At 47.1% G+C, this 14,415-nt stretch overlaps 1 protein-coding gene across 2 annotated transcripts in view; it reads left to right on the top strand.

Annotated features, from left to right (window-relative positions):
- Positions 1 to 4,787: 4,787 nt before the first annotated feature.
- Positions 4,788 to 14,415, top strand: part of GLIS1 (GLIS family zinc finger 1) — a 314,199-nt gene continuing 304,571 nt past the window's right edge. For both annotated transcript variants that reach the window (XM_049879303.1, XM_049879302.1), the window contains exons 1-2: positions 4,788 to 4,855; positions 5,884 to 6,190. In XM_049879303.1, coding sequence (XP_049735260.1) covers positions 5,926 to 6,190 — 265 coding nt within the window. In that variant the 5' untranslated portion in view covers positions 4,788 to 4,855; positions 5,884 to 5,925. The remainder of the gene's footprint in view (positions 4,856 to 5,883; positions 6,191 to 14,415) is intronic.

The following is a 14,415-nucleotide window of genomic DNA, read 5'->3' as shown; positions in this document are numbered from 1 at the left end:
GAGGAGAGGGATTGCTGGGTCGTATGGTAGTTCTATTTCTAGCTTTTTAAGGAAGTGCCAAATTGATTTCCAAAGTGGTTGTACCATTTTACATTCCCACCAGCATTGTATAAGGGTTCCAATCTCTCCACAGCCTCTCCAACATTTATTATTTTGTGTTTTTTGGATTAATGCCAGCCTTGTTGGAGTGCTGTCCTGACCATTTTATGAGTTACACTTACATCCCTGGACAAAGACAGTAATGGGGTTTGTGGGGAGGAGGTCATGATAAGACAGAAATTGCTTAGCTAGAAATGCAGGCAAGTAAATATAGTAGTTGTCAGTCTTTAATAATTCAGTTAGCGTTCACCAAACATTTACTTAGTACTTACTTTGTGCCAGATCCTGTTCTAAGCCCTCGAAATAAAAAGCCCGCACAGAGCTCTCAGTCTAGGGGGAAGATAGACTGTTAAACGTGCAGTTACAAAACAGAGTGCTAAGTTCTGAGACAGAATAAAGCAGAGAGAGCAGGGAAGGCTTCTGGGAAAAAGTGACACTTCGGCTGGGTATTAAACATTTCAGAGGAAAAGTTTGCAAGGTGGATAAGAGGGAACAGTGTTAGAATAGGAAACATCATATACAAAGCTATAAAGGGAAGCCAGATTCTACCCAAAGAAACCCAGTGCCCTCGAGTTGATTCCAACTCATAGCGACCCCATAGGACAGAGTAGAATTGCCCCATAGAGTTTCCAAGGATTCTAGGAGATGCAAAATATTTCAGGGTGCTTGAAACGTAGGGTAGGGTGGGAGGTGGGGCCGATAAATGGTTTGACTTTATTTAGATGGCCATTGGAAGCTGTTAGTGAGTTTTAACTCTTTCAGGACAGACCCTATTAGTTTCTGCTTTAATTTTTTTGTTCATACCATGTGTTTTCTTTAATGGAAGGATGCTTAATCATTGAGTATGTCTGAAAATTTTGGTAGGCAATACATTGTCCCACTAATTCAAACCCTGAAAATCACAGAGTTCCACGAGTGTCCACTGGGATGCATGGGTTCCCACATAATGTTTTCTATTTTTCCTGCCAAAAATGCACACACCTCATATAATACCCTGCAGAAATAGTAATTTGTGGCACTTGCTCCTTTTTTGTTTTAAACAATCATAAAGGCCTCTGTCTTGCAGCAGCAGGCACTGTCATTGAGAAAGTTGCTACCCAAAAAACCTGAGAGCTAGAAAACATGAGTGGGTAACCGTATATCTCATCAATCCTGAAAGGGTTAAGCAGGGACGTGACATGGTCAGATCTATATTTTAGAAAGATTGATGGAGAGATCCGTGTGGAAGATGGATGACTGGGAGAAGGATGAGGGTAGAGGCAGAAAGAAGAATTGAGAGACTATTACAGACATTTGTGACAGCTGAGAAGAAATGTAGTAGCGACGATGGAGAGGAGGAGGCCTGCTAGGTGGATTTATGTCAAATCAGATACGGGAGTGTGGGAGAGGAAGAGCCCAGAATGACTCCCAAATTTCTGACTTGGGGTACTTGGCCATGGGACAATTTATCCATATAGGGACACAGGAATGAGGAGCAAAGTCAAAGAAGAAAATAATGTTTGCTTTTGCAGGTGGATTCAGATGGAGATATCCAGTAGATAGTTAATATGTGGGAGTGGAGTGCAAAAGAATGTTTGAGCTGGAAACATGAGTTAGTATAAAAGCACATTAGCATCTAGGCTGCTAAAGTGAGAAGCAGTCTTTGTTTCGTTCTTGACAATTAATATATTAAAGAATTTTATTTTAATACCAAGAGCATAAAGGAAAACAAAGTATAGCTCATGATCCTCCTGCTCAGATAACCCCTGTTGAAAGGGATGGGGGGTGGGGGTGGTTAATATACATTGCTAGAAAATGCAAACAGTTTAGAAAGGGATAAAATCAAAAAGTGCAGGCCTGCCTGCAGTCCCCCATTCCCTGAACCGTTGTTAACAATTTCTTGTGTTTCCTTCTAGGAAAAAAAAAATGCATATACCGGATTCTGTATATCCCCAAAGGGGTCCTGCCATATACAGTGTTTAAGAGGTCTGTTTTATTGAGCAGATTAACCTTCTCATTGATTTGCCAGGCTCCACAAACACATCTGTCCTGTTCACAGAGAGAAAGGCAGGCCTGAAGGATCTCCATGTCCCTAGGTCAGGCTTGTGACTGACACAGGGTATGTTCTCAGTAAAGAATAACTGAATGAGCTGTTGCTGCATCTTGGGAATCTGAAGCCCCTTTGCCTGTGGGTCCAGTTGGTTTAGCGACTTATTCAAGAGCAAATGTTTTCTGTGTCCCAACTAAATGTGCAATGCTGTGTGTATGTGCTTCTGAGGGCGTACATCTGTGTGTGTGTGATGGGGAAGGGAAGGCAGATGAGTCATTCATTCCCTGGCGTCACTGAAGGGCAGAACTGAAAAGGCCCAGAGATCCTCTTCCAAACCTGTTGCTTTTTGAGGGGGAAACTGAGGTCCAGAACAGAGTTATGGTCCCCTAAAGTCACCTGGCCTGATGGGGGCAGAGCCAGCACTGGAACTACAGAGAGTGAGGCAGATGTGCACTGGAGGGGTGGTGAGCTACTCTTGCCCCTTTCTACCCTTCCACTCCAGCCATAAAAGCATCAGCAATCCCCAACTCCAAGTCCTCAGCAGAGGCAAGACCTTTGAGACACCCTGTGTAGCCCCAAGAGCCCTGGTGGTACAGTGGTTAAGCGTTCGGCTACTAACCGAAAGATTAGCAGTTTGAATCCACCAGCCACTCCTTGGAAACCCTGTGGGGCAGTTCTACTTTGTTCTATAGGGTCTCTATGAGTTGGACTCGATGGCAATGGGTTTTTAACTTTTTTTTAATGCAGACTTTGGCCTATATGTTATATGCAGGGTTGACATCTTATATCTGTGCGAGGCAGTGTGGTTGGTATAGGAGGAAGAGCACTGGACTAGAAGTCAGGAAGCCTGCCACACCCTCCCTCTCTGAAAGTGAGGATGTGTCTAACTAAATCTCCAAGATCCTTCCTAGCATTATTGCTCTCTAATTGTAACATGTTATAGTTAATAAATTCTAAAAAACCAAAAAACCAAGCCTGTTTTGCTGTCGAGTCGATCTGACTCATAGTGACCCTATAAGACAGAATAGAACTGCTCCATAGGGTTTCTAAGGAGTGGCTGGTGGATTTGAACTGCCAACCTTTTGGTTAGCAGCCGAATGCTTAACCACAGAGCCAGCAGGGCTCCTAATAAATTGTAGGAAATAGAATTTTATGATTTTGTGACTCTAAAGTCCTGGGTTTCCAAGATTCCGGGAATGCCACTTGGGGTTTCTTACTCTGTATGGAATCTGCTGTGACACCTGACCTGTTATGGTAGTAGGAAGGGGCTCAATACACACGTTTCAATTTGAGACCAAGGCCAAAGAGACCAGATCCCTCCCTTCAGAAGGTGCGACCCACGCAGGATGCTTGGTGTCAGCCCAGATCACCCAGAAACAGTGCAGAGGAAACAGGTTGGGATGAGCCACAGAGACCACCTCAGGAGCCTGGCTGGGTACTTCAGTAGCCTTGGCGGGTAGGCCAGGCAGGGGTGAACACCCTTTTTTACAGAAGGGAAACTGAAGCTCAGAGAGAAGAACTGAGCCACTGCTTCCAGTCCCTGTGGCCTCTTATTGTTCCTTGTCCAGTGCTCCTTCTATACATCGGGCAAGGCCTGCTGAGACAGTGTGTGCGGGAGGAGCCTCGAAGGCAAGAGAACTGGATATAAGCTCCAGAGACCTTAGACAAGTGGGTCTCAACTCCTGGAGTGGTAAGTATCTCCCAGGAGGGCACTAAAAATTTAGGCGCTTGGGTCCTACTCCCCAGACAGACTAAACTGAAATTGTCTCTGGTAGGGATCCGGGCATTCCTCCTCGCCCCCCCCCCCCTTTTTTTTAAACTTGCACTTTGGAGTTTGAGGAACACTGGTGGCGCAGTGGTTAAGAGCTTAGGCTCCTAACCAAAAGTCAGCAGTTCGAATCCACCAGCCGCTCCTTGGAAGTTCTATGGAGCAGTTCTACTCTGTCCTATAGGGTCGCTGTGAGTTGGCATCGACTCCAAGGCAACGGGTTTTTTTTTTTTTTTTAAAGAGTTCGGACCCCCTAGCCTGAACTCTTTCTGAGGTAAAACACTTCCCACAAAAACGTAAGGAAAGTGGGCTGAGAGGCCTGCCCGGGTTCTGGTCCCAACTATGACTCGCTGTGAAATCTGTGCGAGATCTTGGGTGAGCGAGTTGGATTCTGCAAAAGCACTTCTCAAGCACTTTCACATCTATTACCTCGGCGTCAGAAGGTACTGCTGTTCCTATCTGACGGGATTGAAAACGGACCCGTAGAGAGGAAGGATCCTGGCCAAGGCAACTGGGGGCGGCGGGAGCAGAGGCGCGTAGAGCCGGGCTCTCCTCAGGACCAGGGCGCTCTGCGGACTCGGCCGGCGGAGGTCGGGCGGCGGTGCTCAGCCTCACTCGCCCGCGGCGCCGCCCCGAGGGCCTGCTCCGCTTGGCCGCCCGAGAGCCGCAGGCAGCTCGGGGCTCCAGCCGGCCGCCGCCTGTCAAACTCTCCGCCCAGCCCCTCGCCGGGCCCCGCCCCGCCCCCCAGGGAGAGGCCCCGCCCTCGGTCCGCGATTGGCCTCGGCGGGGCCTCCGCAGCGAGCCAGTGGCCGGAGCGGCTGTCCCGCAGGCGGTGGCCCCGCCCACGCCCCCGGGGTGCCGCCCCTCAGGACGCAGCAGCCGCGGCGGCGACCGGGGCTGAGGCGCCAGTCGAGGCGCGTGGAGCCGAGCGCCCAGCTAGCTGCCGCGACCGCAGCGAGGTGAGGAGGCCGGGAGAGGAGGCGGGCGGCGGACCCGAGATCTGGGACTCGGGTCCCAGCGATGCTCGAGCTCGGGAACTTTGGGATGGCGCGAGGGAGCAAACGTCCAGGGGGACGGAGAGCTTGGGGGCCCCGGGCCCTGGTTCCAGGAGGGAGGACGGAAGGGCTGAGACTCTGCGCGGGGACACCCAGTGTGTGTGTGTGGAGGGCGTGAGACTGTGTGGCTGTTTGCGTCGCTGAGTGTCGCATGAGTGAATGTAGTATGTGTGGCATGTTGTGTCTCCAAGTGTGTATTTGCGCGTGTGTGGCATGCGTGGGAACGTGCCGTGCATGGGCGTTGCTGACTTCGTGGGCGTGCGCGCGAAGGGGGTTCATTTTCCCTGCTGTGCGCGGGAATGTGCGTGTCCCCGTGTGCGCCCAGTGAGTTCACGTCGCAGGAGTGAGCGCACATCCTCAGCCTCCCGTTTTCCTGGTTTGAATTGTCGCGGGTGTGTCTTGGAGGGTCTGCGCCGGGGCTCCGTGGGTGCGCGGTCAGCGGCCTCTGCGCTCAGCTTGGCCCGGAGAGCCCACGGGGCGCGCGGCTGGGGATCCCTGGAGCCATTTCCGCGGCTTCCCATCCTCGTTGCCGCCCTGTCCCTGTCCCACAGGGTGACGCCGGACAGACTCCCTCCCCTCTCCAGGCCTCAGTTAATTTATTCGTCCAAAGAGGGCCGGTCTCCGGTCTCCGTAGAGGCGTATTTGGGCGGGAGGGCGCAGGGGCTTCTCAGGAACGCGCCGCGGCGGCGGGTGGCTGGGGTACTCAACGAGCCAGTAATGGGAGTGAGGGCCGCTGTTGTGGCGAAGAAGGGGCTTTTACCGGGTATCCGGGGAGTTTGAGCTGCAGATAGCGTGGGTGTCATGGCACTAACCCATTTTAGAAATGGACTGAGAATAAACTGGGGGTTAGTGACCTGTCCGAACCTCGGTCCCGAGACAAGAGGGGCTCGCTTCTTGGAGTCTAACGCGCCTGTGCTGTCTCCCCTTCCCAGGAGCCCGGCGCGACTCCCAGCCGTGCGTCCCGCACTGGCGCCATGCACTGCGAAGTGGCCGAGGTGCACTCGGACAAGAGGCCAAAGGATGTCCCCGGCGTTCCTGGCCCCGGCCGCGGGCCCGCTGGCCTCGGCGCCCATGTGGCCTTCAGAGTCACAGTGAGCGGCGGCAGCTGCGGGGATGGGGGCTCGCGGGACCTGCTACCCCGGACGCTTGCGCCGCCGCAGCGCTCCCACGATCTCCTCCGACCCCGAAGTCCCCGAGATTACGGTCTGTCCAAGGTCACCGCCACCGCCGCCGGGAAGGGTGAGTCCGGCCCCGCCACAACGTGCCTGACCGCGGGCGTGGAGAGACTCGGGCTGGCAGGCGTCGCCACAGCAGCACGCCTTTGTAGGGAGCCTTCGGAGAATTTGGTGGAACTTTCTCCAGAGCCTCTCAGTTTCTCTCTAGTTGTTTTGGAACTCCTCTGTCAGCCTGAAGTTGTAGGAAGCATCTAATTTAAATGAGATAAGCCTGTTTGGGGGTGGGAGGGGATGTGTCTATAGAAAGCTCAGATTACATAATTTTGCTTCCGTTTGTTTCTGATAAAAGTTATGTGAAACTTGCCAAAATCTTATAAATTAGGGCTTTTTGTAGTTTATGAGTAGCAAGTCTGGCATCTCTATCTCTGAGTCAGCTAAAGGCATATTTTGACATATTCCAGTCTCCTTAAATAACAAAAACCAGAGGCCTTCAGCAAGACTCCTCTTCTCTTGGGACCTCAGTTTCCCCATCTGTCAAGTGAGGAATTATACCAGATGATTTCTGGGTTCCTGCCAGAAATTCTATGAATCTGTAATCCAGCTTGAGTCAAGTCCTGACTTAAAAATGGCTTTTCTGTATGTAACAATTCAGAAGCACAGTCTTGGGTCAAAAGTTACGTGCCAGTATTCTTCCTCCACCCGGCAGAGCTTGTGAGCATAAGGTGGTTGCAGACCCCAGCACAGTTCATGGGCTCAGAGTCGGCGAGGATGCTGGGATTTTCATGAACATGTTCTTCCCATCACAGTTAATTATTATTGAGACATTATTTATAAGTTTCATGCTGACAGATAATTAACCAGAAATTGGGGAAATTTGTTAAGGCCCTTGCCTCCCTCTATCTTTTTTTTTTTTTTTTCCTTCGGAGAAACCATGGACTTGCCGGTTTGGTTAGGTCAGCTTTTGGAACCTCTTTGTTCCATTTCCAGAGGAAGACAAAACCATTTGTGTTTTCTAGCTTGCTAGGTGTCACTCCTTAGCATCAGTCCTGGCAACTTAGAAAAGGTCGTCTGGCTTACTTTTAGAGATGAGAGTTCCTCCTGGGTAAAAAACACCCAACTCCCAAATTAAGAGACTGGTGAAACAGTCCCACCCCCCACCTTTTTTAACACCTGACTTTGTAGGAGAGAGAGCTATTTCTTGTCTTGTTATTTTAAATGTCAATCTCTTCTCCAAGAGATAGAGGTCATTTTCTAGAAGGGTAGATATGGAAGAAAATGCCTGCAGAATATCATTGCTGGAATACGTATATGAGGTTCTCTTACCAGAGAGAGGAGTGCTGCGCAACAAGTTCTGAGTAATTGTTGCTGCCGTGAGCGCCCTGGCTTGCCCCGTTCCATGCACAATCCCCTGTTAAACACATACCCTCTTGCAATGTTTTGCATTTAAAAAATGGTGGCCGTCATCAGACGTTGAGTCCTCAGCAGACTTAGCAGATGGCGCTCCCAAACATAGCCTTTGTTCCAAAGCTGTGGTTACAGAAACCTTTCATCTGGATGCTTTGTGTATGATCTTCCTACTTCCATCCCCTAAACGCAAATTATTTTTATCCCCCATCCCCAATTTCTAAAATATGAGATCTTTAAGTCAGGATTGTATGTGGATAGGGCAGAGGAGGATAAAGGGTTGGGAGGAAGAACCTCTTTCTTTGTACCTTAAACTGGTTGCTCTGGTTAAGCTTTTCCAAGAGGCTTCAAAACTGTTTTCTTCACAGCCTCCCGATGAGGCTGGTGGATTAGGGTTTATCACACCCATTTGAAAGATGAGGAAACTAGGGGAGCTAGGGGAATTGTCTTATAAAAGTCACTCAGCAGGCCAGGGGCAGAGATTCTTGGCCAGCTCATTTCACAGGGACCTGGGCTTGGAGAGGTTTCTAACTGTGTTGCTACTGACAAGTTCCTCCTCACAGCCAAGGCACCAAGTGGCCTGAGAGAAAACCAGCTTCCCAGCAGAGATTCGGCAGCTCTCTTAAAAATGCCATGAGGAAACGGCACCGTCTTACTGCCCCTATTGTTGTTAGGTGCTGTTGAGTCGGTTCTGGCTCATAGTGACTGTACGTATAACAGAATGAAACACTGCTAGGTCCTGTGCCCTCCTCACAATCGTTGCTATGCCCAAGCCCATCATTGCAGCCATTGTGTCAGTCTATCTGGTTGAGGGTCTTCCTCTTTATCGCTGACTCCACAACAATCAAAACATTCTCCAGACCATGTAACCCTTTGAATGTTTGGTGTCTACTTCCGAGCTCTCAGTTTATTGAAAACAGACAGAAATACCAATTGAAAAATATTTTTTGACTGTGATGGAAATTGTAAAACCCCACCACCTACAATCTGTGGGACCTTGGGGAAATTATTTTACTCCTCTGAGACTTAATTTCCTCATTTGTAAATTTACTGTGAGACTTACTTTGAAAGACTGAACGAGTGTGGGGAGGCCGTCCTTAGTGCCTGGTTATTTTTGACACTACTATTGTAATGTGGAGCCCTCGTGGCACAGTGGTTAAGAATTACGGTGAGTTATGTTTTTATGGTAGCTAACCAAAAGGTTGGCAGTTTGAATCCATCAGCCACTCCCTGGAAGCCTTGCGGAGGCAGTTCTGCCCTGTCCTATTGGGTTGCTATGCGTTGAAATTGACTCCATGACCATGGGTTATTGTGATGTGTTTCACCGCCTCAACCTCTGGTTTTTCATTTGCACAGTAGATAATAATGCCTGCCTCCTGTGGTAAATAAAGCAGTAGTTACAAGAATCGTTTGCTTTGTAAACTAAAGAGGTAGGAGAGATCGCTTTTATTAATTTGTGCAAGGCACTGTGCTAGAGTCAGTGACACTTGACATAAAGGGGGTAGACGAAAGAGGGAGAAAACTTTGGCTTTCAGAATGTTGACTGTGAAGAGCACTAACTCAGGAAGCCCAGAGGAGCCAAGCCTCAGGTTTTTTGTGCCCAGCGAAGGAAGAGAAGACAGTATTGCTTGGTCTGGGGTCAGGTTTCAGGTGATCTGCCTTCTGTCTTGGACCAGACCCTAAGCAGAGGATGGGAGTATGTTCTTGAATCCAGCAGTTCATCTGTATTTGGGGTCCTGTGTGTTTCCAGATCTGGGGTCAGGAGGCACTGGGGACGGTGCGACGTCACGTGCTAACGTTGTCATCATTTACAGTAAGAATCACAATCTGTTTATGGCAGAGTCCCGCTTATCTAGATTCCAAACAGTTGGAAGGGCCAAATTACCAGATGCTGCGTTTTTCTTATTTTTAAACACCCGACACTCTGCTTTTATAAGTCTTGACAAGGAAAGAAGGTAAACATCTGGGCTTTATGCAAGCAGACAGCTTCATGGCGGTGTCCTAATGACGCTCGTTCCTGTGCACAGTGCTTTACAGTTGTCAGCGTGTTTCCCACGCATTACCTCATTCTGCCTCACACCAGCTGCGCTGTTCATACCTTGTGGGCTGTTATGAGGGAACAGATGTCGTGGTGCGTTGCACTCTGTAAAGTGCTGGGCAGAAATTGGCACTTACTGATATGATTCCCATTTTATAGATGAAGACATTCAGGTTTAAGGATTTGCTCAAAGCTGCAGAGACAGTCAGTGCAGTTTCCAAGGCTTCCAGCTCTAAATATTTGATTCTGATTCTACAACTTGTACCTTCTCTACGTGTGTTGGTGGCAGAGAGCTGGCGTTCACCATGAAGGCCTTCTAAATGTTCCCAGAGAATTTGAAAATATTTTTGCTTTTGGTACTTCTCCTGTCTTGAATCTTTGGAAATTGGTAACTAGTATCTATGCCATAGTTAGAAAACTTTTTACCAGATGTTTCCATTTGTCCAGAGTTGTTGTTCCCAGACAAAACCAGATAATGAAGTCTTTATTAACTCACAGAGACTCACTGGGCCCTTCTCAGCATACGTGAGATGTGTTTTAGAAATAAAAAGGACGTTGATGATCGTGACAGATATGAACTCTGCCGTTAGTAAACAGTCATCAAAACATGGCTGTAGATTCCAAAAAGTAGCCAATCTTGTAACTTAAAAGAAAAAAAAGAAGAAGGAGAAAAAAAAAAAAAGAAAGAAAGCAGTATGTGCTGGTGATGGTGGAGACATGATCAGGTTTTGGTTGTGTTACCTGGTAGCGTTTTTTCTTCATCGGTGTGAGATGCCACTGTGATATTCGGGGGAGGCCTCGGAAGGACTGGTGCATCCATAATAAACAGATACGAGTTATTTTTGAAGCGTTTCCCCCCTGGGGCTCTGGTGGGCAATTTGCTTGCATTTCATCCATTTTAAAGTGCTGGTCCTGTGATCCGGAAATAATCAGATCCAAATTTTTTCGGTGCTTGAGGTTTCAAATAAGAGGGAGAAAAGCCTGCTGGCCAAATGTCAGGCTCAGTGAGACAAAGAGAAACATGTATGTGTATGGGTATACAAATGAGATAGAACATGTTGCGTCTACAGCCCTAAGAGTTACGTATCCGACAAATCTTTTATAGACATGTAGCGGAAATATAATTCCCAAAGATTCCCAAAGAATCTTGTGCGGCTAGAATTCTCTTCCTTTCCTGCCTCCCAAGCTCTCTAGAAGCTGCTAAGACTTGGTGTGCAAAATAGAAAGGGGACCATCACATGAGGTTGTAACTTACTTTAAGCCTAGTTGTCTCTGAGTAGTTTACCTGTAGTGTGTTTAGCTGAGCTGAGGTCTCAGGACCCTCTTAGCCGTGGAATCATATCCATAGGCTATGTTGCTCCATCTGTCATTAAGAAAAGTAAATTTCTTTATACACTGTGGTTTTCCTTCACACTTGCCCTCCTTCTGAAAAAAAACAAAACCCACCCCATCTCTTAGTTATTCATCAGCCTGCGTTTCATTTGCGTGAGAAGCTAAGTGAGCCAGCACATTTATTTTTATAGTGCGTTAAAATCCCATTACAGGCATAAGTGCACAATGAATCATTTAAAAAAATATATTCTTATGTTCTTTGTTCTGAATGTTGCATAATTATCATCATTTTCTTCGGTTTTATTTCATGGAGTTTGGCCAGCATCCTAGAAGGAGGGAGAAACTGAAGTTTGGAGTAGGGGTTTCAATCCTTTTTTGGATAGGATTAGAAAAAAACCAACAGCAACAAACAAATAAACAGCAACTTTATTTGGAAGTTGCCCAGTGACTATCTCTCACTGTGGCTTTTGCATAGAGAGGATAATTTTCCTCCAGTCTCTCAATTTTCTTGGAAAAGTATTTCCTGTTTTGAAGCTGGTAAGTGGTGTTTCAACAACCTCACCTTATATATACATTGATGTGCTGCATAATGACCAGTCAGCAATGTCCAACTGCACGTGCGTCCGTGGTCCCGTAAGGTTATAATGGAGTTCAGAAATCTCGATCGGAGAACCGGACTTATCAGAGGTAACAGCTTCCCACACGTAACTCGTGTGTCTCATGTCTCTTGTATACAAAGTGATTTTGCTGCCAGGTGTAAAATGGTACAGTACATATATAACCTACAACAAGTACGGCATAATAAATGCCTGTGTCACTGGCTTGTGTATGTACTGTACTATACTTACTATCATTATTTTAATATGAACTTTCCCTACTTACAAATGAAAAGTTGACTGTGTAACAGTGTATGCTTCGACTTGTAGGCAGCAGCAGCCAATCTTGTGTATGGAGCCTCTGGCGTGTTGTAGCATTATCTCTCTGTTTAATTTTCTTTTGAAAATATTACCATGAAGTGCATCATGGCTCCCGAACACAGCAAAACCAGTGCTAGTGATGGCAGCAACAAAGAGGCAAAGGAGAAGTATCCATTTGGAAGTGAAACAAAAGGTTATCAAACAACACGAAGGTGGAAAATCAACTTTCAAATCACATAACATCCTATTTCACAGAACGCCTGGTGCATGTTAAGCGGCACATGACTGTATATGATTATATTCAAAGTTAAATTATAATGTGTGGGTTGCTTTGTTTTGTTTGTTTGTTTTCTAATACAGATTTTAGTTGCAATGAGTTTGGACCTAGAGAGAAAATATTGTTTCTTTTGGTAGGGGGTAGTTTATTTTTGTGTTTAAAGAAACAAAGACATTCAGTTCAAGGAGGAGAAGAAATGAAACAAACTCTGCAATGAGCTTTGAAAAATTCCAGTGCATGATACAAAAGGCACAGCTGTAATACCAGGGCCAGGCAAAAAGAGCAGGCTTCTGAAACGTTTGTGCTGCTCTCCTTCACTGTGCTAATGATTCTAGCAGTTTTAAAAACGGACTTCTTGTTTATCAACAGCCACTGCCCAAATTAATAGTTTACAATGAAAAAGAAATGCTTTCAGCATTGGAACCAAAGCCTGGGGACTGACAGCTGAGTTACTGAGTAAGGCAAGCAGAGAAGAGGGGGGAAAGTTTTGTGGCTGCTTTGGTCTCCCAAACCCTTATTTATAAGAAACCGAAAGAAAACAGAGGCCTGGGATGGGGTGGGGGTGGGGACACTACAGCCCTAACCCAATGGTCTTAGAGTTTAAAGTGACTTCAAGCATCTGCTTCCTTTTTTTTTTTTTTTTTTTTCCGTTTTCTCCTTAAACTCCAGAGGGTTATTCCTTCAGAAGGTTTCCGGTGGATCGAGGCAGATTGTGTTAGTATTATGAGCTGTGTTTTTAAAGTCAGCATTTGAGTCAGACGCACGGAGAAGGGACCTTCAGTCCGTTAACTGAATAACGCATTTCCTGTATGGCCTGAATTATTTGGTGGTTATGGTCAAGGCCTGCTGGAGCAAACACAAGTGCCATTGTACAGCCTCATTGTATGCGTGCAAGACCCTTTGCTTTAAGCCTCGGTTTCCCCATCTGTAACATGGGAGCAGTTTGAATGATTATCCATAGTCCCATCCTGCTCTGATATTCCGGGATTCCACATTAACTGGGCTAGGAAGCTTGGGAAGGATCCAGGGTGTGGAAAGAGGCTGCCTTTGTGTCAGTCTAGTTAGGGATTTGACCTCCTCTTGGAACTCTTGATTCCTGAAGCTGAACACAGAAGGGACAGGAAGAGGGAGGTAAACTAACATTTACTGAGCACCTACTTAGTGCCTGACCAGATACTTTATAGCTGTAATCACATTTACTGGTACCCAGCAACTCTAAGAGGAGGGGAGGGAACTGAGGTTTGGAAAGGTTCGGTGATTTGTCCAAGGTTGTATGGTTAGTGAGTAGTAGAGCCCAGATCTGTCTGACAGCAAAGCTGGTACTTTCCCCCTAAAGCACATTGATCTCCAGACCAATGTTTAAATCCAACAGTGCAGTAGTTGCTGTGGCTGTAGAATTCTAGTATGTTCTCAAAGCCCTGGAGAAGCTGGTCCAGACAGCCTTCCCCAGAGCCACCCATTTCTGAGTCTCAGCTAATAGGCTGAGGTGTGACTTTAGGAGGGACACTGTCTACCTCTCTTAGGGTACTGCCCACTGCCCTGCTGCAGAAAGGGAGAAAGGGGAGTGGTTCTCAGTTGTGACGTGGGGGTCTCAGGAAGCTGGGGCCCAGAAGCTATGGAGGACCCTAGAGGAGACCCCTTCTCAGTGGCATATGCCCCCCTCCACCGGTTCCTGCAGGTCATAGTCCCTATTTGAGCCTTTCACACGTTTTGGGGAGATTCCTCACCAAGGCCCTGGTCGTGGTCTCCTCTCTACTGCTTCTGAAGACATCTGTTTGATGAGAATCCTTTATGATTCCCACCACACCTGGTGTGTAGAGTATATTTTGCTGGGAGCAGTAGCTCAGGGACCTATTAAATAATTATTTCTCATTAAGTGATTTGTGGAATGATGAAGGGTTTGGAGGGAGAATAGGCCAGGGATCAGATTGAATTTGAGAGCTTGTCGGAATGGGTGTTTTGTGTCAAATGATGAATGAGCCAAATGACCCCCATAGAAAGCAGATGGAAAAAGTCTTCCTGCTAGGTTGTGTCCACGGCCTTGAAGGAGGTGTGTGTGTGTGTGTTGATGAGAATGGGATTTTTCTTTACTCTGTAGATGGAATTGAAGGAATTGTTCTTGTCCAAAATGTCTTTGCCTTCTTGTGTTGACACTAGGTCTGAAAGGGAGAGTTTGAAGAAGAAATCAGGGCTGTCCCAATTGCGATATGGTCCAGCCTCTTCCTATTTGTCTTTTTAGCAACGAGGTTACTTTTTGAGATGTTGCTTTTGTTTTTAAATAACAGATTTGATGGAAAATAAGGCTTTAGCAAGAAACCAGG

The sequence above is a fragment of the Elephas maximus genome, chromosome 3, assembly GCF_024166365.1.
Source record: "Elephas maximus indicus isolate mEleMax1 chromosome 3, mEleMax1 primary haplotype, whole genome shotgun sequence".
Lineage (NCBI taxonomy): Eukaryota > Metazoa > Chordata > Mammalia > Proboscidea > Elephantidae > Elephas > Elephas maximus.
The sequence above is the reverse complement of the archived record's forward strand: the minus strand, read 5'-3'. Positions and strand labels throughout refer to the sequence as shown.